Source organism: Eretmochelys imbricata, chromosome 1 (assembly GCF_965152235.1).
Source record: "Eretmochelys imbricata isolate rEreImb1 chromosome 1, rEreImb1.hap1, whole genome shotgun sequence".
NCBI lineage: Eukaryota > Metazoa > Chordata > Testudines > Cheloniidae > Eretmochelys > Eretmochelys imbricata.
Window position 1 is genome coordinate 29,727,230 of NC_135572.1, and position 26,464 is coordinate 29,753,693.

General features: G+C 43.7%; 1 protein-coding gene across 1 annotated transcript; it reads left to right on the forward strand.

Moving 5' to 3' along the window:
- Positions 1-14,375: 14,375 nt before the first annotated feature.
- On the forward strand, positions 14,376-26,136 carry ENDOD1 (endonuclease domain containing 1). The gene is made up of 2 exons (XM_077808399.1): positions 14,376-14,869; positions 24,260-26,136. Exons 1-2 carry the CDS (start codon positions 14,576-14,578, stop codon positions 25,421-25,423), a joined length of 1,458 nt encoding a protein of 485 aa, XP_077664525.1. The 5' UTR covers positions 14,376-14,575; the 3' UTR covers positions 25,424-26,136.
- The last annotated feature ends 328 nt before the right edge of the window (positions 26,137-26,464 follow it).

The following is a 26,464-nucleotide window of genomic DNA, read 5'->3' on the forward strand; positions in this document are numbered from 1 at the left end:
GGAGTTGTGGAGATATTGGTTCCTTTTTAAAAAAGGACAAACTAATGCTAGATAGAGGAAAGGCAGTTGGGTACAAGCTACAAAGAAGTGGGGGCAGCAGGAAGAAATAGATACAATAAATTATATAAAAGTAATAAGCGAATCCAGGGTCACTTTTCCCAGAGGAGACAAAGGGGATGTTAAGGAGCGTTTGGGATTGTAGTTGGATAGGGAATTTTAAAAATGCAAATTTAATTTTTTTTAACAATTTAGAAGAATCAAGATTTTATTTTTGTTTACAGCATTGGTGAGACTGATACTGGCATACCGCGTCCAGTGCACATTTTTAAAAGGATGCTGAAAAATTGGAGAGGGTTCAGAAAAGAACCACAGAAATGATTTGAGGGTTGGGAAAAGTGCTTACATTGAGAAACTGAAGGTGCTCCATCTATTTATCTTATCAAAAGGAAGATTGAGAGGTGACTTGATTATGGTATGTAAGTATTTTCCAGGTGGGTATTAAAGGACTGTTTAATCTAACAGAGAACAGCACAACAAGAACCAATGGCTGGAATTTAAAGCTACACAAACACCCACCATGGATGGTCTAAGTATACTTAATCCTTCCTCATTGTGGGGGGGATGGACTAGATGACCTCCTGAAGTCCGTTCCAGCTCCACATTTCTGTGATTGAATTTCTGTTTTTGGGGGTGGAGTCACAAAACAATAGGAGGAGAAGGTGCCTTCATTATAACTTTTAGCCTAGTGGTTAGAGCACTCATCTGGGAGACCCAGGTTCAGTTCCCCCCATGCCTGATAGGGAGAAGGGATTTAAACATGGATCTCCCACATTGCAGGAGAGCACCCCTCGCCACTGAGATAGGCTGGTGTGAGTTTCAGTCTCTGCTCTTGAAGTTGTTCCACCTTTTATAAATAAATAGTCATTGGAGCAGGGATTGAATTTGGGATCTCCCACATCTCAGGTTAGTGCCCTAACCGAGGGGTTCTCTGCCTTGCCAGACTACTGTACTCCTTTCAGGAGGCTGATTTGTCTTGCGTACCCCCAGTTTCACCTCATTTAAAAAGTACTTGCTTACAAAGTCAGACATAAAAATACAAAAGTGGCACAGCACCCTAGCACTGACAAATTGTTTCCTTTCTCATTTTTACTGTATAATTATAAAATAAATTGTGACACCCACCCCCAAGATTGAGAAACACTGATATAGTCTATAGAGCAGTATAAACAAGTCATTGTATGAAATTTTAGTTTGCACTGACTTCAGTAGAGCTTTTCATGTAGCCTGTTGTAAAACTAAACAAATATCTAGATGGGTTGACATACCCCCTGGAAGACCTCTGTGTACCCCCAGGGGTACACGTACCCCTGGTTGATAACCACTGCCCTCAGAACTGCAGAGTCATTCCCACTCATTCCCTAGCCCAGTAACAATTCACAGTGGCAATTCATAGCCATTCATAATGATAATGTACGGTCTTTTGTTTTTTATTATTATTATTATTTGGAATTGCCAGTGCACCGAAAAATTCATTATTTGCCCAGCTCTAGATTTTTAGAGAATGGTGGCTTAATGCACAGGTTCAGAAAGCTCTGAATCAAAAATGTAACCTTAGAAGAAGTCAGGAAGTTACTGTTTCCTTGATTTAAAAAAAGAATGGATGACTGATAAAGCACTTTTTTCAGAGTAGCAGCCGTGTTAGTCTGTATTCACAAAAAGAAAAGGAGTACTTGTGGCACGTTAGAGACAAATAAATTTATTTGAGCATAAATAAAAGCCTCTGAGTCAGCTTTACACTGCTTGTCTGTATTAAGAACTGTACTCTGACACCTTTCACTGCTGGTTCTTGGCCACACCCGCTGTGCCCCCATTGTGCAGGAAGTCTTTTGGTGCTGCACAAGACTGACACCGTGTATTAACCTTTTCATTGCTGGGGTCCACTGCGCGGCCGCTGTCCGTTAACCCTTTCGCTCCTGCAAATATCAAGAGTGTTACTCAGCACTCTAGTAGTTAATGACCCATGGAAACCAAAACAAAGATTCAGTTATTCCAGAGTGCTAGGATGGGGGACTGGCAATTGACTGGAAAAATCTCCCAAAAAAGTACATAGGAGAAATCTTGTGCTCTATCTCTGAAGCATGAGACAAAGACAGCAAACCTTTCAGTACTTGACTGATGGAGCAGTGGATACTGAAGTGGGAAAGATTAAAACAGCTCTCAATTTGCCAATCGAAACATTGTTTGTAGTGTTGTTGTAGCTGTGTGAGTCCCAGGATATGAGAGAGACAACAGAAATTGGTCCAATAAAAGATATTACCTCACCTACCTTGGCACCCCCAACAGAAACATTTCTAGTTAAACAATCTTATACATCAGCACGTAAACTGCAGCGTCAGGAGGGATTTCTCTCCCGCATCACAGTTGGGGCCTAATCCTGTAATTCACCTGCACATAAATCCCATCGCAAGGTTTGAAAACAATACAGGCAAATCATTTAACTCAGTAGGAATCCCCTGCAAGGAGGACTTACAGGATCTGGTCCCCTTGTCTAGGTGCATGGTTGAGGGTGTGGTCGCCTTTCTGTATTGGCCACTTGCTAAATACCAAACGTCCTGGACCAATGTTCTAATTTGGTACGATAGCACATGGTATCCCATGTCATATTGGCATTTCCTGGTAGGCACTGGATTTGAACTTGCATTTTGTTTATTTCCTGATTTTTCCTCAGGCTGCTTAATTCAACCACACGTGCAGCTTGCTGTCAAGACCTCAGTGAAGCTCACATACAAGACATAATGTCACCCGAAAGGAATTTAGCTTAATGGGGTGGGAGGATTCTGGAAAAGCAAGCTGACATTTTGAAACACAGTGGGCTCACTTCCTTGCCTCATTGTTTAGGAGACAATCTGATCCCGATACAGACTCTCTTGTTTCTACAGGATCAAATATTTTTCTGTGCTTAGACCAAAGCAGGTAATTGTAGTTACACAGTATTTACGCACAGTCTAGTGATTGTACCTGAGCTGTGTCCACACCTGCATCCATCTTTGGGCAAACTATTCCACTGTCTTAACCCACCAGCCAAACATTTCTACTAATAGCTAAGCTAAATTTATCCCTTTGTAAATGTTAGTCGGAAATGACTCATCTGTGGCTCCCCACCCATCATAGAGAAGTTCCGGTAGCACAGTGCCCCCAGTACCACACTGGGGAATTGGCTTTATATTGCCTGATCAGAAAGAAAAGCAAATCACCAACGCACCACTTCCTACCTTGTCTTTATATCTTTTCGATATATATTTGAAGGAAAGGAGACCAGCACAGCATTTCACTGATGGTCCTACCAAAGCAATGTGAAAGGGCAATGTATGGTCTTTTTTTCTGTAAAAGATTCCCATGTATCAGAATGGAATTATCCATTTTAGCAAGCAATGGTATTGCACTGGAAACTCATATCCATGTTGTTCCTAATAATTACCCACATTTCTTTTTTTCATCGCTGCTTTCTAGTTAGCTTACTTTAATCTCTGAGCTACGTGTGGTTCTTTCCTAAGTGTATTACAGTACAAACCTCTTTGCCTATCCATGGGTGGAGAATTTAAATCTAAATTTGATGTCTTTCTAAAAGCAATTCTGTAGCTCAAACAGAAGTAATGGGCTTCATACAGCAATTATTGAGGAGAATTCTATGCCCTGTGTTATGCAGAAGCTCAGACAATGATTATAATGTTCCCTTCTGGCCTTAAAAAATCTATGAACTCCAGAGATCTGAGCTGTAGCTCACGAAAGCTTATGCTCAAATAAATTGGTTAGTCTCTAAGGTGCCACAAGTACTCCTTTTCTTTTTTAGAGATCTAAGTGACATCCAAATCCTCCAGATAAATGGGGTTTTGGCTATCGGGGTAATTACTGAGAAAACATTTCTCCTGGGTCCCAACTTTGTAGCACAGAGAAGGGTTTCCAAGGAGGGAAAGAGATTTAAATACCAGTCTAATCAGCATTGAAACCTGTGCTCTTCCTTTTTTAGCAGCATCTCAGTGCAGCTATCTCTGAACTCATTAAAAACAAGCTAAGCTACAGGTCCAGCCCTGCTTCTACTGAAGTTAAGAGATTTGCCACCAACTCCCATGGGAATAGGATCAGGCCTTAGAATGTATCATAGTTTGCATGTTCCATGGTTTCTAGCCAATAGGACCAAACCAGTGTGCCCTTTTGGTTTGGGAATAATTAACTCTTTAGTTACTGGATTAACACACAGTCCAAAGCATTTATCTAATAGTGGGTGCGATTATATATTTGTAATAGTCTTAAACACCTGGCATTGTCTTCACACAGACAAATGGGAAGAATCCAGTTTACTGCCATTCAGATTTTAAAAATGGACTGTTACTTGGAAAACAATGGTATCTTGGCATGTAACTGGGATTAGATATTTAATTGGGTTGATTCTTGATTGATTGGTTCTTGATTATCACTTTTCAGGTTGAGATGAAATTGTCCGCCACGGCACATTGGGGTGTGTATGTGATGTTTCCCGGGTCCCAAGGCAACTTGCTACCACGTGGAAGCCTTGTCTGTGCCTTCAGTGGGTTAACTCCCCAACTCCACTTGCCATGGGCAACACAAGCACCCCTACACAGGCCCTACTGTGTCTTGTCAGGGATTGGCACACTCCAAGTCCTCTGAGCATCTCTGTTGAATTTCTAGCCCCTGGTCCACTGGACATTCACAGTATTCACAGATTGGCTGTTTCCAAAGAATCAGTGCACCGCAGCTTAGCCAGTCCATCTCACATCACCACTCTGCTTAACACACAGCACTTAGATATGTTTATAGTGAAAACAAGTAACAGTAAGGAGATTCAAGTCATAGCAAGTGACAGTATCGGAACAAACATAGTAAATGAAATCATAACACACATTCCAGAACCTAGACGTAACTAGATACTGTCATGTCCTATAGAGCAATGCTCATCCAAAGTCCTTCCAGCATTGTACAGCTAGGCTAGGCTGTGGGCCTCTGTTCATAAGATAAATACATGGCTAGCCTGCCTCCTCCGTGAAGGATCCAGGGTTTGCCTCTGCACCCCCAGCTATACCCCAACAATCCACTGACTAGTCCTACCAGGATCCCATCCTGCTGTTTATTTCTTCCTGTACATTTCCTCTCTTGGAGATTTCGCAATCTCTTGATTAGCATTTGGCTCAGTATGCCCACAGCCATCCATAATGGGACATTCAATGCCCAGGCCACACAAGACCAGACAGAGAGATAAGTGTCTGTTACTTTCTGATTGAAAAGAACCTGTCTGAGACATGTCACCTTCTGGTTACCTGCCTTTGAGAACATAATTTTCAGTAAAAACAAACATCATCCAGACATACATTTCACAGTGATTATGATGATTAGTGGACTGCTGTAGAGACCTCACATGCCACTGTTTAGTGAATTATTCATATATCTGGTCCAGGGGATCCCTGTAAAAAATCTAGGCACCTCCTGTGCCCTCTGCCAGTTGATACCAAGAGGTTCCTGGGTCACAGTGGGGCATCACCTTCCTCTGGAGCACTGAGCAGAGGTCCAGAAAGGTTCGGATGTGCCTCCATGGGCGATTCAAGATTTGCAAAGGTCATTCCTTCCATCTTCCCCTTATTTTTTCAGTTGAGGAGTAAGCAGTTTTTGCTGGGCTAGCAGTTGAGACATATAGTTGTTTTACCTGGTTATGCCGTCATTTAGTTAGGGAGCTAGGCTTTGCCATGCGGCTCACTTCCCTTTTAGATGCATGCCTAAAGTCACAGCTCAGGCATATGCACAGAGCTTATCTGTACAAGGTGCAGTTTTTTGTGTGTCTCATTAAATTGACTAACTGCTGTAAATGCAAAAAGTGTGTCATACAAAGGGTGCTGTAAACTTTACTTGCCTTGGCAAGCCTCTGCATGTTCCTCTATTGGTGCTATTCCACATTAGTCATTGAAAATGAATTTTGTGCACTACCCCCCCACCCACACACCTTTCTTGTTTTCTCTGGCCTATAATTTGTGATGATCACAACACAATCAGCTTGATTTCACTTTCTTCCCCCTGAGATGAACTGCTCAAATGCAAAAGCACAGAGGAGAAAGCCTGACTTTGTCTCTCCTGCCAGCCACTGTGTTGTGATCAATTTTACTTCCCCAGCCCCCACATAGATCTTTGGGTCTCCAGTCCCTGACCTACTTCTGCATGCCAGGGCCAGAGAAGAACAATACACAACTGTGTTAGTAGCACGTCATACACAATGCAGAGACAAGACCAGAGGATTGAAGCATTATTATCTGAGCTTGTCCTGGGACTTCTGGGAAATAGTGGGGGTGGGGTTGTTGTAGGAATTTTTGAATGCTTTGAATGCACATTCTTCTTTAACTATTCACACCCCATCCTTCTCCCTGTCTTCATTGTGATTCATTGTCCTGCATGATGCCGCCTGCTCTGTACAAAACATGCCTCTCTAGTCTTTACACAGCAATAGCATTTGACATTTATGTAAAGGCAGTAAAGCACAAAGCCCTTCACAGAAAATATAGACATACAGCACCAGCAAAATGCATTTAGTGCTTAGGCGGGCAACCAGAGAACGCACAGTGCACAATACCACACTTAGGGGTGAGAGGGCAGATTTTGATTATGGACCCTAGTGCAATCCTTTGCTATGAGTGCCATGGGATCTGTAACATTGCCATGTATCAGAATTCAGGTCTCTTCAAATGACTTCCATACAGTAAATTTGCAAGATACTTGCTTTTTCTACTGTGACAGAGACGGGGTAAACTAGAACTGTGAGGATTTGAACCTATGGTGCCAGGGTGTTTAGTTATTGCATACAGGAGGCTTAGAGCACTAAGCCATTGCCTCAGGTTGACATGGTATTACTCAAAATATCAAAAGTGCTTCTCACACCTTACACACCTTTGTAAAACAAAAGTCCATTTTGAAGGAAACAAAAGGCAGAAAACATACTCCCAGACTGCCAATCTCTTCTTTGAAAGGAATTGTGGGAAAGCTGACATGATATGGCTTAGGGTCTTTCACGGGATGCCCCCTCAACCAAACTTACACCACCCGTTGCAGAGCAGTACATAAGTTGCTTTCACCTCACAAGGCAGGTGAATCAGGTGACTCTAATACACAACAGTAACACAATGATTCTAAAGTGGGACACTTTTGCATACAGGGTTTGCGGTCATGCCTGTTCCTCCTTCAGATCTTTTATACCATTTTCTAAATCAGAGGACCCTTCTCAAGTCCACTTTACTGAGCCCTAAATTTTGTGAACTAACCTATAAAATCATATGCCAACCATATTTTAGCACCATATTTTCAGTCAATATTATTTCCCACTTTCCTCTCAGCTACTGATGTTAAAGTCACTTATTTGTTTGTAAGAAGCAATGTTTTTCATAATGTAAGGCAGCTTCATATGTAAGTGATGGGGATCAGGGACTTGATAGAGGGCTACTAGAACCTTTCACCTCTACTGTAGATTATACATTTAAATCTAGCCCAGGTCGGTAGTGGCCCTTCGATGTCAGCTTGGTAGCCTATTTGAAAAGCACTACACTATACACACCTGCATCAGCATCCTCCTTGTCCGTCTCAGCAACAAGGCCAAGGACTGACTGGACTGTGGTAACTGACCCATCCTCTCATCCATAGCAAACTAGATCCAGTACTACATTCACAGGTTTAAAAGAATGCTCTAATCCAGCAGTGCTTACACTGTTGTACCATCACTACCAGTGGCCTGCAGCCTCTTTCTTGCCAGGCCATGACTGACCCATTGTGAGAAGCACACACCAGGGAAGCGGGAGAGGAAGGGGTCCTTGGTGAGAATTTTGCCCTTACAAAATGGGCCGTACTGTGAAAGAGTTGGAGAACTGTTGAAGTCTTTTGAAACTCACCAAATCCATCTAACAGTGCTCCTCAACATGCTGACCCACAAGCCTCATCTTCTGGTACAAAGTATTTGACAGATTCTTTGCCCCTCCCCCCACTCCCCACCACACCCCACCCCACCCCAAAATATAGTTACATTACCAAATAGGCCGGCAATCCCAGGGTGTGGTTAACGACATGCCTGCTGATTAAAGCATCTGCAGAGTGCCAGACTGGTTTGTTTTCTCAGGTTTTACTAATCTCACACCCTCTCTTCTGAGATGAGAAAATCATACCACCTCTGTGCCTCTATTTCCCCTCCTCCCATTTCTCTCTTGTCTATTTACATGGTAAAGGACTGGGTCTTCCTATGTGTTTATGTGGGGCCTCAGTCTTGGTTGGCACTTTTGTAATCAAATAAAACAACAAACAAACAATACATAATAGCAATACACTGAAGTAAAGTATCTGGAGTCTGAATCTCCTAAATAGATTTTAAGGTCAAAATGGACCATCACATCATCTAGTCTGGCCTCCCAGGTAATATAAGCCACAGAGTTTCACCTAGCGATTCCTGTGTTAAGCCCATAACTTCTGGCTGAGCCACAGCCAATTTTTTTAGAAAGTTACTCAGCCTTAAAGACTGCAAATGATGGGGAATCCACCAGGTCCCACACTAAATTGTTCCAGTGGCTAATTACCCTCACTGGTAAAACTCTGCACTGTATTTCCAGTCTGACTTTGTCTCGCTTCAGCTCCCAGCCACTGGATCTTGTTATACCTTTGTCTGCTAGATTGAAGATTCTTCTTCTATCTGAAATCTACCTACCCGGGTAGGCACTTACAGTCTGTGATCAAGTCATGAATAATGCTAATCTATGGGTTTTATTAATTATTCAAGATTTATTATATTACATATGTAGATTGTGATAGTGAGCAAAGGCCCAATCAGGATCAGGCCCGATTGTGCTAGTCATACAAACCCATAAGAAAATGCTGTCCCTGCCCCCAAAAAGCTAGTTAGTATCTAACCAGACAAGAAAACAGACCCACAACAGAAGATAGACAACATACAAGCAAAATGCTCCAGAATAACATACATCTGAATTCCAATTCAAAATAAAAGATGTTTTTTTCCCCAAGTCACATCCTAGCCCAGCTCAGCCCTCTGCTCAGGTGCCTCAGCCAACATGCTCCACTACTTCTAAGGGCTTGTCTACACTTAAAACGTGGTGATCGATGCATCGACAGTCGCTTTAGCAGGTCTAGTGAAGACTTGCTAAATCGACCGCAGATCGCTCTCCCGTCGACTCCTGTACTCCACCTGAACGAGAAGCGCAAGGGGAGTCGATGAGATAGCGTCTCCCATCGACATAGCGTAGTGTGGACCCTGAGGTAAGTAGATCTAAGTACGTTGACTTCAGCTCACTTGCGTAACTTAGATCGTAGTTGCATAACTTAGATCGATCTCCCCCCCCGTAGTGTAGACAAGGCCTAAGTGTGCTCTCAACCAGTCAGGACCTCACTATACTAGGGTCTGTACAAACACAGAGTAAATAGCCTCTACCCCAGTGGTTTTCAAGCTTTTTAGGCTGCATACCCCTTTCCAAATATTGTAATCTACCACGTACCTCCATCTGCAGTAGGGTCATACTATACCTATGATTAGATTGCCAAGTCTTTCTGAATGAAAGGCACTGTCCGTCATTACAGGATTTTTCTCGCATGCCCCCTGACGACAGCTTGTGTACTCCTAGAGCTATGCATACCCCAGTTTGAAAAACCACTGCTCTACCCCCAAAGAGTTTATAATCTCTGCTACTTCCACCTCCCAAATCCCTTTAGTACCATCACCACCCAAAGTCCTTTTACTCCTTATAAGTGCTCGAAGCTAGCCAATGAGCCAACCCTCTGATCACTCTGGCACTAATTAGACCCCACAGAGCAATCTGATTACGGATTGGGATGCAATTAGCTAATCAGGCTGAGGGGTGGGTGCTAGAGGATTAATTAGCCCATAAATTGAGGATAGATTAAAAAGTACAGGAAGTGCTGAGGGGGCAGGAGCACACCTAGCTGAATCCAAATTCATTTCAGTCAGATCTCAAGGAAGGGAGCGCTCTTCTTCTCTTGGCCTGGGGGAGCAGGCTGATGATACAAGGGCTGCAGTAAATAATACATCCACACAAAACTTTATAGGTGTTGGTGGAGGGAACATAAATAAATGGCATTACCTAACCAGTGGAGTCTGAGCAGATTTCTGTGGTGCATGACAGTGGGAGCAGAATGCATCCTGCTACATTCCTGGTTTGCTCACTGGCTCAGCTGGCGGGGGGCTGATATTATTTTACAAAAATATTTTTTCCCAAGTTCTGCTACGAGCCTAATTTTAATTCCCCCACACCCAGGAGACAATGAACATGCAGGTACAGGTGCCCTCTGACACCCTGAGGGCATGTGCACTATCCACAAGCAGGGCCAAATTTGCAGCTGCTGTATCTCAAGTAAATGGAATGCACCAACTGGGCATTTGGCCCTTGGTCTCTTCTCTTCCCCCAACTTTTCTCTGCTCAAGTTGTAACAAAAAATATAGAGGGCTGGGCCCCATGCAGTAATCTCAAGGGGAGAGGGGGTGGCAGGTCTGAAAAGCAGTCAGAGTTGAGTGTGCTCCAGTAAACAGCTGGACTAGATGGGTTTAAAATCAGGGAATAAAAAATAAACTATTTGAGACAAATTCATGGCCAGTCGAGACAGAGAAAGAAAGATGAGAAGCTCATTTTGGGAATGAAGGAAAGCAAGCCAGGCAGCATTGCTGTTGCCAAGGGGTTTGGATTTTTTCAGCCCTTCCCTTTCATTTTGTCCAAACTTTGAGAGATGTCCTTTTTCTTAGAAACATTAGTTTGGGTATAATACTTTATTTTACAGGGGTTATCAATTTCATTTGGGGGGGTATTTTTAAGCAATTTTTGAGTTTTATGTCAGTATCCCCAAACTGGGGATTTGGGGGCTTTCTCGTTAGATGTACTGCAATGAGTTGTAACAGCACTATGTTAAAGTGCACGAGGGAATCTTTAATGTGCACCAGCAGGGTCCACACAGACCAAGTAATTCGCAGCATGTTTGTGCTGTTTAAAAATCACACCCTCATAGTATGAATTACTGGTCTTTGTCGACAAGCTCTTAGATACAAATAACCATTTCTCATGTTTTTCACGTGTTTCCTGGATAACCCCAATTTCATTTTTGGCTTGGGGGTGTGTTATCAGTGCTTATCAGTTAAAACTGAAAGTCTGAAGCCCTAATGAGGTACGTGTGGGGCCTGAGAATGCAGGATCAGACTGGCGCTATAGAGCCAATCAGACTCTCTGTAAAAAAGGAATACCTCTTGCCTTGTGAGTTATTTAACTGAGTTTGTTTGTCTTACACACAGGAAACAAACATATGGCTCCACAATCAGGGAACACAACAGATATCCTAGTACTAAAACAAATTGCACATCAGCATTCCCCAGACTTTAGAAAGCTGAGCCTCTCTTTTGGGATAAGGAATCCAGTTATGTCCTCTGTGTAAGGCCTCCTCAAAATGAGCAGTTACTTAGGCCATGTCTACACTACAAAATTAAGTCGACCTAACTTACGTTGGCATACAGCCACCACAGTAATTATGTTGCTTGTGCATATCTACACTTTGCTCCTTGCATCAGCAGTTTGCGTCCTCACTAGGAGTGTATTGATTGTACTGTCAGTGTGAGGCACTGTGGGATGGCTCCTGAAAGCCAGTAACAGTCGACATAAGCAATGCAGTGTTTACACTGACACTGCGTCAACCTAACTACATCAACTTTGACTCTATGCTGCTCATGAAATGGAGTTATTAAGTCGGCATAGCAGTTGTTTCGTCAGCTGGTATGAAATATAAGTGCAGACACTTCCATTGTTAGGTTGACGTAAGACCACAGAGTAGATTGTGTTGCTTTTCCTTGTATGACACTTCCTTGCCTTCCTTCCATGCTTTGTTGAGTAGTGAATTAATTGACAACGTTGACATCAGCACCGGCATATAGTTAGTGTCCATTGAAATGAACGGGGCAGTTCACACTCTCTGCAAACTCATGCAGACATCGTCTCTGCATCAGTTACACTCAGGTCACATGTTCACAGTTTTCTTCGCAACCAGTTCAGCTAAAGGCTTTTTAAATGAAAGCCGAGACTCTGGAGAACAACTAATAGGCCTGTTCATGTCAGCTAGTCTTTTTTGTCATCCCTTCCCATCACCTCCCTCGGCACCCTCCCTCGGGGGGTTTTGTACGGAAGCCTATATAATTCTTCCTTGATTAGGGGTAACATTTTCAGAAGCACCAAAGTAACTTAGGAGCCTACATTCCATTTTCAAAAGTGACTTAGGCACTTGGGTGCCCAGTGAAAATAGTAGTTAGGCTCATTAGGCGCTTGTGAAAATGTTACCCTGTGTCACCTGTATACATATAAGCCTGACATTTAATCAAACTCTGACACCTCATGTCTGGTTTCAGTTCTTTATTTCCCAGGTACTTTTTCACAGATTTTCTATCCAGGTTTTGAGCTGAAGCCGATTCTCTGCTTTTCTGGGCTCAGGCCAGTGGTATCTGCATTCGCTTTTTCCATGATCTCTCCTGAGTGTGACTAACACTTTCTGTCAGGGTTGGGTAACCAGGCATATCTCTGAAAACAAAACAAACCCATTTACTACATTTTCTGTTGTTCTTTAGACTGTTTTCTCAGCCTACCTCTGGCTCCCCCACTGGACAATATCACAGTAAAGGTGCCAATAGATTTTCCTGCTTCGGTGCTGCTCCTGACGTCATCTCCCTGTGTAAGGGAAGCCTTGTAGGTGAAGCTCATCATTAAAGCTGGGCTATTCTCAGCTCTTCCACAGATTTCCTGTGTGACATTGAGCAAGCCACTTTAGCCTCTCTATGGCTCAGTTTCCCCCTCTGTAAAATGGGCTAATCCTTCTCTTCTTCATAGGAAGATTGTGAGGTTTAGGTGCTTTGAGATCCTTGTTTGGAGGTTGCTATAACAACATAAAATATTATATAAGTGGGATCTAATCTGTATGCTATTGATGTCTTGGTGAGGGACTTACCAATAGACTTGACCATGTCCATCCATCTCCCCCAGCAGGAAAGCATACATTGTCTTGAGTCTCACCTGATGCTCTCTGTGCCCACTGTTCTGAAAATGACCAGTCTGATGCTGCATCTGATTCTGCCTCCTTGCCTGCAGGCAGTCTTGTTTCACCTTCTTCCACTTTTCTCTCTATTTCCACCACCCTCCTAGCCAGGTGGCCACACTTCGTGTCAACATGCCATACTTAGTCTTCACTTTCAGTTCTGTGCATCTCTTGTCATGCTCCCAAACCCTTCCTTTTCCTACCTGTCAGCCATTGCCCCTCTCATCAAAAGCCACTTCTTCAGCTGCTGATGGATTTGACCTGCTCCCTCTCAGCCTTACAGAATGGATGCTATGGGGCTACAGTTATTTGCATTCCTCTCTTGTTGTAAGTCCTTCAGTGCCCCAGCAGTGACAGGGAGATTCCAATGAAAGCATTGTTAGGACAGTCTCCCCCTTTACCCAGTTGACCACACAAGGCAAAAATGGGACTGACCAACGTGCCATATACAGATACCCATTGGACAGATGAAATCACGACAGACAGTGATGAATGGCTTTCATTCCAGTTTGTTTTCCCATTAAATACCATTTTCGCAGATTCGGCCAAAATATTCAAAAGTAGCCATTGATTATGGGTCCCTTAATTGTGGTGTGTCCAACATGAGACCCTTAAAGGGGCCTGATTTCAGAGATGCTGAGCACCCACAACTCTCACTCTCTTGCATTTCTGCCTTTGGTTAATCAGTCCTGGTCTGCAAAGGTCAGGTGAGACCTTTGGGCCTGAGGCTTTTCAGCATTAAGGGCTAGTGACTGTGATTCACCTTGCATAGGTGCAAAAGGGGAGAGGGAGGCCACCTCTTCCTGTGACCTACGTCAGAGCCATGCACAACATGGCTGGGGAGCATGATACTCACAGGTAACTAGTAGCTTTTGAGAGATAGCCATCCCGAAAGTGGCAAAGAGAAGTCGGCTCCAGGTAGTGCCAAGACCCTGCTAACTCTCTACACATTAGCCAGCAGGTGGCTGGAGAGGACATGCTACCTACCCCCCTCTCAGGGGTGCTGGGGTTGGCATTACAGTGAACTGCCCCAGCCCCTTTGGAGCCCCAGAAAGAATTCCTTCTCCACTCACTCTGTGGCTCTGAGCAGCGATCCGGCCTGGTCAGCTGATGATGGGCAACAAAGAAACCAGAACAGTTATCGAGCTCCCTCCTGCACCGAATTACCCCTGAGCTCTGAGTGTTGGGAGCGATCTCCTGGTGCCGATGTAATTTGTTTGTGTGGCGTGTGTCAGCAGAGCCCTGCACGTGTTCAGTTTCATAATGCGCTCTATGCAGTAAGCTCTCACTCCCTGCAGGGAACGGCTGCGGTTTCATATTTCATTTCCCTTGTACAGTACACCCAGATTCCAGTTGCTTTCTGGCTTCACTGCAGTGCATTACGCAGAGCACAGGTCCTGCATCATATCCAGCAGAGACAGACAGGGCTTCTCTTGGTTCCAGGCAGTGGACCATGAAGATGTCAATTTTATTTTCACTTTGCATCTTTGCTTTCCCTGGCTTTTCCCAGGGCAGGGTTGTTGGAGTGGATGAAGCTGGCTTTGCTGAATGCAATGAGTTCTTTTATGGAGAAACCCCACCAGAAGGATTTACAGAGTCTTTCCATGTGAAAATCTGTCAGCAGTACAACAAAGAGCCACGCTTCGCAACGCTCTACAGCATGGAGGACAAGACCCCTCTTTATTCTGCTTTTAAATACACAAAAGCAGCTCAGAGTGGGGAGGAGAGCTGGATGGTTGAACCGCAGGTAAGTCAATTTCCCCAATAGCTGTCAAGCAAATCTTCTCAAGAGTTAAGGCATGTCTTTATCCTGGGCTGTTGGGGGTGGAATTTTGCAAAGAAGTCAGGGAGCTGTGAAATCCTTCTAGACACTAATGTATTAGAAATAGTATTTATTCTTGGGTTCAACCCTGGACAAATCCATGGTCTCTTGTCCCAAAGTGCTTACAATGAAAACTGAAAGGCATTGCATTCAAAATGGAATAAGAAAAAGAGAAAGAAAAGGAAGGATTTCACACTTTAAACCACCAGATCTGTCTATCTACCTGAGAGAGACAAGGTGGATGAGGTAATATCTTTTATTGGCCCAGCTGCTGTTAGTGGAAGAGACAAGCTTTCAAGCTTCACAGAGGTCTTCTTCAGGTCTGTCAGAGCTCTGTGAAGCTCAGAAGCTTCTCTCTTCCACTAACAGAAGTTGGTCCAATAAAAGATATTCTCTCACCTACCTTGTCTCTCTGGGATCCTGGGACCAACACAACCATAACACTGCAAACTATCCAGCTAGCTACCTGGTAGCTATTACACAACACAGAGGGAGGTGGCTAATACGGTTAAAAGTTTCAGTGGCAAGTTGATGTTTGTTCTATTGCCAACACCGATCCAGTAGCTGATAAGAGCTCATAAACTTCATTGCACTGGAATGAAACCCACATTTGTGATTCACACAATTGACGCTATGGCAGTTCTTTGTGTCCCTCTGTTGTGGATACTGTAGCTGGAAAGAGAGGTGTAGCATAGTGCCCTGCAATATGAAAGTTTTCAGTCAAGGCAGGAGAATTCAGTTAAAAAAATGTTATCTGAGTGTCAGTTGGTCTTGTCTATACTGCCACTTTGCATGTTTAGCTGACTCCTTAGGGTTGTTATGTTATAGCGTTCACCCTTAAATCCTTACCAGTGGCCTAAGAGAGCTGAAGAACTTTACTTTGATATTTGCAGTATTCAAGGTATTTCACTAGTAAGTGTAGGATAATACTGCACATACTGAAGTAACCTGATCTATTCAGCTAAAGCAAAACTGGCGCATATTAAGGGTGACCACTTAGCACTGACGATTATTGTTTGTACTAGAGTAACACCTAGTCTAAAAGGCCCCATCTAAAATCATGGATCCTTTGTGCTAGGCACTGACAGACATACAGTAAGAGACGGTCCCTGCCCCAAAGAGCTTACAATCCAAATATACAAAGGGACTTGCTATTTTCCTCATTTTCCAGATGAAGAACTGAGGCTCACAGAGACTGAGTGACTTGCCCAAAGTCACACTGAAAGAACTAGAATTGAACCCAGCTCTCCTTATAGATGCTGGAACGAGGGGTGCTGCCACACCCCCTGGCTTGAAGTGGTTTCCATTCTAAAGAGGGTTTGCAATTTGGTTAAATGGCTCTCAGCAACCCCACTATAAAAACTGTTCCAGCACCCCTGGCTGACCTGAGTCCCTGTCTTAGCCACAAGCTCCTCCTTCCTCTCTGTCACTGTAGCGGGTGTTCATTGTTGGCTGTTCATCTAGCGCAAACGCCTGTCAAAGGTGGCCACCTGCCACCTGAAAAAGAGAAAAGCCTTTTAAAAGCCATGTAATTACCAAGCTGAATAATGCATAAGAATCTTTAATAGCTGTAGGCACAAAAGGACCTAGACAAGAGAACATCATCTGCCAAATGTGTCACATAGGCAGCAGAACCCAGCGACAAGGAAGGTGCCCTTCCCAGCTGCCGAGCCCTCCTGCACCAGCCAGGCACAAGCGTACCCAGCCTGACCCTTACTTCCAGATGCCATATCTCCCTGTGTTCTCTTCCAAGCACCCAGGCCTCCTACATACCTCACACTAAGTGCCTTGAATTTGTTCCTGCACCCAACTGTCAAGCCCTCTTATTCTCTTCCCTCAGCCACCCACGCCCTCCCCAAACACACATCCACGACTCAGCAGCCAAACCTCCTTGGCACTCAGTGACTGGCCTCACCCCCAGCTGCTAAAACTTCCTTGCTGCAATAGTTAGTTTCCTGTTTCAAAAATCTAGTCACGTTCACAGGGGTCTTCCCCTTGGTCCCCTCTTCTCATCAGTCCCGATTATAGGCCTGTCATTCCTGAGCAAGTGCAGCAATTTGAGAAACCACTGCATCCCTGCACATTCTACACTGAGTTACCTTGGCCAGTCACTGTTTTATAATAAGTAAAACCTCAGAGTTATGAACACCTCGGGAATGGAGGTTGTTTGTAACTCTGAACAAATGGTTATGGTTGTTTTTTCAAAAGTTTACAACTGAACATTGACTTAATACAGCTTTGAAACTTTACTATGCAGAAGAAAAATGCTGCTTTTAACCATCGTAAATTAAACAAACACAGAAACAGTTTCTTTACCTTGTCAAATCTTTTTTTTTTTTTAACACTTTCCCTTTATTTTTGTAGTAGTTTAGGTTTAACACAGTACTGTACTATACAGTATTTGCTTTTTAAAATTTTTTTGTCTCTGCTGCCTGATTGCATATTTCTGGTTCCAAATGAGGTGCGTGGTTGACTGGTTAGTTGGTAACCCTGGTGTTCATAACTCCGAGGTTCTACTGTATACTTAAAAATCAGGGCTTGAAATAAAGTGGTGTTTTACCCACAAAAGCTTATGCCCAAATAAATCGGTTAGTCTTTAAGGTGCCACTGGACTCCTCGTTGTTTTTGTGGATACAGACTAACATGCCTATCCCTCTTAGCTGCTCTGACTTCACACAGTGTAACACCATTGACTGCAATGGAGTTATTCCAACTTTGCATCAGTGTCTGGGAGATCAGAATCTGGCCCCAGTGAGCCCTGCTTGATTTTGATCAATGATGATGTGAGATAAAGGGGGAGCTTTAGATTTTCCTTCCCTGTACTGAGCTGCTGTGAAATGTGCTAGACCAGAGAAATCCAGTTTGCATTCTCTGTCTAACCAGATCCATTTGCTGTATTTAAAAGGCCCATTCCCTTCACTTTTGCTTGTTGTTTTGTTTTGCTTTTAGTTTTCAATCTCCAAGTGTTCCCTAAAACAAAACTGTTGTTCCTATTTAAAAGACTGGACCATTTAAACACAAATATGGATCTAGGTCAATATAGACAAAGCAGACTCCCTAATACCAACAACAGCTTAATCAAGGAGCAGAGATTGCCAGACAAAAAGCCTTATCTATGGAAATCCTTGAAAAGCAATGCTTTAACGTAGCTCCAAGGATCTGATCTTTGACATTGGTGGGAGCTGTGCCTGAGAAGGGATTGCAGTGTAGTACAGAAGCAATTCTCATGGTATTTGCCATTAAAGCACAACAAGAGCTTGCTATAAATTCTGCACATAACTAGGCAATGCAAAAGCACCCTATTATTTTTGTTCCCCTGTCCTCCCCTCCTTGCTCACTTGTTTCATCCTCCTATTATGTCTTGGGTTTTGGACTATAAGTTTTCTGGGGCAGGGGATGTCATTAACTATATGTTTATACAGTGTCTAGCACAATAGGACCCTGTCCTGGTTGACTCCGCTAGGTGGTACCCCCATACATTACATAATGTACTAAATAAAGTGTTAAAGGTTGCAAAGTCAAATACTCAAAAGTTAGGAAAGGCCAGAATTTAAGTTGCCTGTGCAACTTTAATACACACCCACCCTGCTTTGTACGCATGCATCATGATACAGTCTTTAATTATATCATCACATACCTGGTTTTTCACTTTACAGCTACCATATACACAGGCATCCCATTCAACAATCAGTGAAATGCAGCCACCTCCATGGTGGAAGAAAGCAACTGATTACTACTGTGTGGCAACATTACACGGTTGTTTAGGACAGGAAGTGGAGAAACACACCTTCCACAAATTGGCAAATAAACCTGTAATTGGGAAATCAGTTCTAAGAATCAAAACACTGAGGAGCAAGTGAGTGGATTTTTCTACAACTGTCTGGGCAAGTCTACACTTAAAACGTTGCAGCTGCACAGCCACGTAGCACTTTAATGAAGACGCTCTACGCCGATGGGAGAGAGCTTTCCCACCAGTGTACTTCATCCACCTCCCCGAGAGGCTGTAGCTGTGTCGGCAGGTTTGGTGGATTTTTCACACCCCTGAGTGACATAATTTTACCATTATAGGGCTGTAGTGCACTGCAGACCAGACCTCTGTCTCTCCAGAAATAAGCAAACAAAGGTGCAGCAGCGAGCAGAGGTGGTGCTAGCCCATTGGGGGCTTCCACACACACAAAACACAAAATAAAAAGCAAATAAGGGACCCCGTTGAGTTGCTCGGGGCCCTAAGCAATTGCTTTGTCTGCTTCTGCCTAGCACCGGCTCTGTCAATGAGTCATGCAGGTAGAAAGTGAAGACGAATAGTGATGATATTAGAGATTGCTCTGTGCGATGCTGAGTCAGACTGGGGCTCCTCAGGGAATCGGCACAGCACACGGCCCTCTAGCACATCTAGAAAAGTGGTGACACCAGTTATCATCAAAGTCATTTCATGAGTGATATGGACACAGCCATACGCACCCAGACATGACCGCAAAACATGCATGAACACAGTTATGTGCATAGATGCACACACAGACATAACGAAGTATATCACACAGCAACCTTTTTTCACTCTGGAGTGACTAAGGGTTATCCCAGGATATTTCGCAATAGATCATAATGTAACTTGGAACTTCACTTGCCTCCTCCAGTGTACCATGTCTGCTTCTTCAGGGATGTATGAGGAATATTTGCCAAAAGTAGCACAGAGGTAGTAATCCGATGTGACATAAAGGGAATGTCAATAGCCTCCACTGTTGGTGTGATAAATGAAGGGGGAGGGGGTAGCTCCCTTTTACGGGCACCCAGCCAGCCAGTCGCTATGAAATCCCTCTGAGTAGCTGTTCTCTAATTCCTCTACCTATAAAGGGTTAAAAAGTGTTACCGCAAAAAAACAAAACCAAAACCAAACAACAACAGAAAGACATGTCAAGGCTAATTCCCCACTTTGGCAATTCTGGCACTGGTGGGGGCCTGCAAGGAGTCTAAAAATTAATACTTGCCACTCCAGGCTTGTATTAAACTTCCAAGGTTACAGCTTTTCTCTGACCTTGGATTGGTAGATGGTACCACCACCCAACTGCAGAACCCCTTTGAGAACCCAGGAAGGCGCACTTGGGAATTCCTTCCTATGAGGTACCCTCAAACCCTTTCACCCCCTCTCCAGGGAAGACCTGAGAAAGAAAACACAAGAAATCAGCTGTTGCCACCAGCTAATTAAACAACACGTGCACAAACCTCTTAGCACGCAAAAATCCAATTCTGTTCTTAAAAAGAGGTACATTTTATTAAAAAAACAAAAGGAAGAAAATACATCTGGGAACTTAGGCTACTGCTCGATTTAAAAAGAGCAACTACAAGGATTAAGCATCAAGAATAGTTTCTTGAGGTCCAGGTTAAAGGTTACAAGCAAAACAAAAGCACCTGGGGTTAGCTCAAAAGCATCCACAAGCCATAAAAAATAAAAATAAAAAAATCTAATCATGTCTTCCTAGACATTTCCTGATCTACTTATATATCTGGGGTTTTAAATTAGTAGTTTCTAGGTATGATACTGATGATTTTTCATACCTGGCCCAAAGCTTCTTACAGCACAGCTGCTCTGTCCTTTTTCTCTGGGAGAACAACCACAGACAAACAAAAGGGGAGTCTTGTTTCAATTTTAAAAAGTTCTAGCCTTCCCATTGGCTCTTTTGGCTAGGTGCCCACTCACTTCCTTTTACCTATGCATAGTAGTGAAACTTTTTAACCCTTTACAGGTAGAGCAATTAGAGAACAACTACTCAGAGGGATTTTATAGCTACTGGCTGGCTGGTGTCCATAAAAGGGAGATCCCCTCACCCTTCATTTATCACGGTTGGTTAGCCATGTGATGCGCAGTGATCCAGCAGTCAGGATTTTTAATGGAATATATTTATAGAGAAGAAGGATGGTCTAGTGGTTCGGGTGCTAGCAGGCACTGGTTCAATTCCCTGATCTGCCACAGCTTCCTGTGTGACCCTGGGAAAGTCCTTATGGGCTTATATACACAGGAACATCCAGGAAAGTTAAACCAAATTAACTCATTTCAGAGTAACAGCCGTGTTAGTCTGTATTCGCAAAAAGAAAAGGAAAAGGTGCCACAAGTATTCCTTTTCTTTTTGCAAATTAACTGAATGTGTGACTTTGAAGTGGATTTGTTAAACTGTATTAAATCCCCTGTGTGGATGCTGTTATTCAGCATTAAAGTAGCCTTATTTCACTTTGGATCAGGACGAGATCCCTGGCGTGCAGCCTGGGACAGTGGGACTGCTGTGCCCCCTTAACTCTCCAGCCTGGGCTGTCTCTCACAATGTTTTGCTAGTGACAAGCAGCAACTCCTCCAGGCACTGTTATCACTCAGCACAACCTCATGTGGAGCCCCACACCCAGCTAGAACCCATGAATGTTCCCAGAGCCATTCATGAATCACACAGAGAAAGGCACCAGTCAAATCCCCCCAGCTCCAAGCCTTGTACCTCAGGAATATACCATCTTGCACTGCTCAAGACAAGCAGTGCAAGTTTATTAATTGGTTCACCACGTCATCAATGGAAAGTGGACACACACCAGCTTTTGTAAACCTGAGCAGATTTCCAAACACTTCAGGCAACCTCGCTGGTAAAGATAAACAGTTAAACAAATTTATTGACTACAAAAGATAGATTTTAAGTGATTATAAGTGATAGGCAAAAAGTCAGAGTGGTTACCAAAAGAAAATAAAATGTAAGCATGCAGTCTAAACTTTCAACCCTATTAGACTGGTTCCCTACCTGTAAAATGGTAGCTCCTTCACTGGGGTGTTGTGAGGATAAATACATTAAAGATTGTTTGTACCATTGTTGAAGGATATGAGAGAGACAAAGGGGGTGAGGTAATATCTTTTTTGTTGAAGCAACGTCTGTTGGTAGAAGAGATAAGCTTTCAAGCTTCACAGAAAGATGGGACCTGAAGAAGATTGAGATTGCGTGAAAGATTGTGAGGTGCCAGATACTCTGGTAATGGGGGCCAGGCAAGTGCCAAAGACAGCTATAGGTGTCAGCACACTAAATGAGCGCAGCTTCATTTTGACTGTGTTACGACCCACGAGAGTTCTGCAACAATGCTTGTATCTGAGTTTGAAATGCTGCTGGAGACAGCCTTCCTGGAGCTCTGTTAAAGAGAAAGAGAGCACTCGTGGCACCTGGCAGTTGTGTCAAATAAAACTGCTGCATGAAAAGATTAATAATGGTGGGAGGCATCAAGGAAAGAAGTGTTGCCAGTTGCCAGTGTTGCCAGCTGTAGCATAAACTGCCTGCTCTGATATTTTTACGCTTGGAACAAAAGACCAAACGTTCAAAGTGAATTGAACCCCAAATCCTGCAGTTGCAGCTGCACATCCACCGCAGACAATTGGCCGCCTACATAGTCAGCTTCTAACAGCTACCTGATTTGTAACTATGATGTTTTGCATTCACAAACTGGTGTGCTTGGAAAATTAAGTTCATGTCACATGTTCTGTATAGAGTACCCCTCACTGTTTAGTAATGACACATGATGGAGTCTATGTGTTGTCTCTTTATCATTCCATTCACATACCAAATTCAGCACAGGAAAGAGGCCTGGGTATACTGGGGACAACTTAGTGAAGACTTCTGCTTATGACCAAGGTTGCAATCAGAAAAGCAAACAAGATGTTAGGTTACATGAAGAACAGGATGAGAATAATATAGAAAATATTATAATGCATCAAAATGAGTCATATGGCCTCTTCTGTAACAGTATGCAGTATTGGTGTGCAGTACTGGTAACCCCATCTCCAAAAAGGATATTGCAGAACTACTGGGTGTCAGATAATGGCAATAAGAATGATCAAGGGCCTGGAAAAATGCTCATATGAAGAGAGATTGAAAAGATTAGGGTTGTTTACATTAGAGAGATGAATAATGGGGGACATGATAAAATAATGAATAGCCTATAGAAGGTACAACAGGAACTTCTCTCCTGTCTGTCTCATAACACAAGAACAAGGGGATATTCAATTATGTTGAAAGGTGGCACATTCAAAAATGATAAAAGGAAGAACTTTCACATAACCTGCAATTAGACGGTGGAAGTCATTGCCACAAGATGTCACTGAGGGGCAAGAATTTAGCAAGATTCAAAGAGGGATTGGACATTTATATGGATAACAGGAACACCTCGCTGTAATAGCTAATGCTAATACAAATTTTGGAAAGAATATAAAATTTCATACTTCTGAGTTTAAGCCAATCTCTGACTATTAAGGGTAAGGGTGAGACCCTCGGGGAGGATTGGGGGCAAATTACCCCATATTAGCTTTCCATGGAACTTCTTGCACTTTTTTCTGAAGCATTTGGTGCTGGGCACTTTTGTATACTGGTCTAAATGGACCAGAGATCTGATCCACTATGGCAATTCCTATGTTTTATGTACAAGACTTACAGCTTAAATAAATCAATTAAGAAAGGAAATAGAGACAGATGATGCAACACGTGTATAAGATGCTAAGATCACAAATTTTTGGAACCATCCTGCCCAAGTAAGCCTGTCTAAATCCAAAAGACACCTGGCTACTCAGGCTGCCTAGGGAGTGATTTGGGACAGACTTTGTACCGATGCATTTTAAATTTCCAAAAGAAGGATGTAGGATGTGTCAAGAAAGAGTGACTGGCGAACAGATAGAGCTGTTGTGTCCTGGGAAAGAACAGGGCAGACATTGCTTCGAATATGGTCCGTTCTATGCGTTCCTCCTCAGACTGCTTGTTAGTTTGCTTGCATAACTCCATTGTCACTCCAAGTAAGACTCCATGCAAGAATGCCTGGCACAGGAATTACTAGCTAAGATTTCCTAGTACAAGATTTACAATAATGAGTGTACCACATATATAGCACTGATCCCATAGAATAGCTGGGGACATACAGGCTCTGTCTGCTGTCTGCTGTCCCCAAGTGATGTGCTCCATTCTCCATCATCTGAAGTCTTTAAATTAAGATGGGATGCTTTCTAAAATATATACTGTACTCCAGCTCAACCACAAATAATAGGCTTGATGCAGGAATTACTGGCTGAAATGGTATGGCCTGTGTTATGCAGGAGATCAGACTAGACCATCAAAATCCCTTCTGGCCATATATCTATTAATCTGAAGAGCTACAGGAAAAATAGAATAGATGGATGGATTCATATCATCTGTTGACCTGAGCATCACAGTGGGTGAGATACATGTGCATTTCCATGCATAGTTTGAATGTAGCTTCATATTATGCAGCAAGGTAAACCGCATCCAGTAATTGTTCTCTTTTGTGTCTCAGATAGATGATCCTGGAAATGACTTGGAGGAAATGGTGCATGAAGCTGATGCTGTTGGCTCAGTGAACAACCTTGGAGCAAACCAAGCCCTGACCACAGACTATGTGGACTCTGGTTATGAGAGAGGGCAGCTAAACCCCAGTTCCCTCAATGAAGATGATTTCCAGCTAGCCACATACACCCTTACTAATGCTGTCCCTATGACTCCATCTCTCAGCGAAAGCTGGCACAAGGATGTCGAGAATATAGTAGAGCAAGCTTTGGCTCCACATTGTGAAAACGGGGCTCGCCTGTATCTTGTTGCAGGTGCTGTTCCGTCCAGCCTCAGAGTTAAAGACAAGGTGTCCATACCAGAGTTTCTCTGGCTGGCAGCTTGCTGTGATGCTCCGGAGGTATGGTCTGTGGGCTTTCTGAAACGCCCGAGTGGTGAAAACAGTATAGAAGACCTGTCTGTGGAAGAGCTGGAGAAGCAGCTTCCTTCAGGAGCTCACTTGTTTAAGAGAAACTGTGGGGGAGGCGGCCAAAGCCAGGAGAAAATGGAAGCCATATTGCAAACCATAAACCAGATCCAGTCTGAAGAGTCCACACTGCAAACCATGGCTGGGAAACATGGAGAAGGCCAGAGAGCCCAAGAGAAGCACGGAGAGAGGAGCCTGCTGAGAAGAGTAGCCGGCATCGTTGCGACCCCTTTCACCAAGCTGCTGAGAATCGTCGGCTATGTGTTGGTGGAGGTGGTGAGATACACGTGTTATTTCCTGTGGTATGTTGTCAGGCAGCTCAGCAACACTGCGATGGGCGGACTCTACAGCTTATGGAATGGAGTGATGTTCTATGTCAAAGAAATCAGCACAGTGCTGCTGAACATCCCCAGGGACATGGCCAAAGTCACAGCAAACATCGTCATGGGCTTTGTCCGGATCTTCCAGAAAACCTTGAGCCTCATCTACAGGATTCTCAGCGTCCCCGTTGGACTCTTCCTTCACATCATGGCTTTCCCCTTGGACACTCTCTGTGCCGTTCCCATCGTCCTCAAAGACATGGCCGCTGGAGTTGGCGGCACTTGCTCACTCATTGTCGATGCCACAGCTGCCCTGATGTCCGCCTTTTATTACCTAGCTACTCACCTGGGCAAAAAGTTTGTCCCTAAGCTCTCTTCTGATGACTGATAGGGACGGCAAACAGAACTGCACAGAGATGTGGTGAAAGAAAATGGGGGCAATATGTTCCGATACGTGACCAATGCTGACAGTTCTTGTTGGTATTTATTGCAGTGACATTAATAACACCGAACCAATCTGGTGGTCACATGGAGGGCCTATGGCACTTCAAAAGGGGATTCCATTACAAATCGACTTCAACTTATTGTAAAGTGTTCAGGGTTTCAACTGGGGTGACGAGCTGTCTGTGGATTTCAAGGCCAATGTCAAGCTGCTTCTGCTGTGAGACACGCTGAGTGTAGCACAAAATTATTCCTTCACTACTAAAAGAGGAAAATGCGGATACCTGTTCACGGGCCAGGCTACAAAGGCACAGCAAAAGCACGTGTTCGTTGGTGCAGGCAGATAAGGAGCTTATGCTGCCCCTCCCCTCTGCTAGGATTATTGCATGGGAAGAAACCACATAGAGCCTAATTCTGCTTTTAGTTGCACTATTGACTTCAGTAGGGTTTCGTGGGAAGGAACTGAGGGCAGAATTTGGGCTGGTATGTTTTAGCTGATAATTCTCAACTCTTGGCCTTTCAAGGCAGCTGAAATGGATGGAACAGCCCTTAATGAGAGTAAATCACAGCTGCCAGTTGCTTGGTGGGGTGTGGGGGATATTTACCATTTTTCTTAACTATCCATAACTTTTTAAACTGACCATTGGTATCAAACAGTTATCCAAGACCTGGGGTCTTTATTCAGTGTGGTCCCAATCCAAAGCTCAGTGAAGTCCAAAATAGTCTTTCTACTGGCTTTGGATCACACCCTAATGCCCCAAACAACCCCCCAACCATTGCCTCTGATTACAGACCAAAGTCTCCCAAATGCATGCTTCCATGCCAACTCATCTGGAGATCTTGGCAAGTTTTGGGACTCAGTTGTGTTCGTCTTTTTTTTTTTTTTGGTGATGTGCACTGGGAGCCCCACTCAGCTGGAAGGAACCCTCCAGGCTGAGGCGACAAATACGTGACTCTATCATCCCGGTTGGTCTGAACAAACAGTCAG

Coding starts and splice junctions, on each gene's coding strand:
- ENDOD1 (XM_077808399.1), top strand. CDS start 14,576: ATGAAGATGTCAATTTTATTTTCACTTTGCATCTTTGCTTTCCCTGGC. Junction 14,870..24,259: donor GCTGGATGGTTGAACCGCAG/GTAAGTCAATTT, acceptor TTTGTGTCTCAG/ATAGATGATCCTGGAAATGA.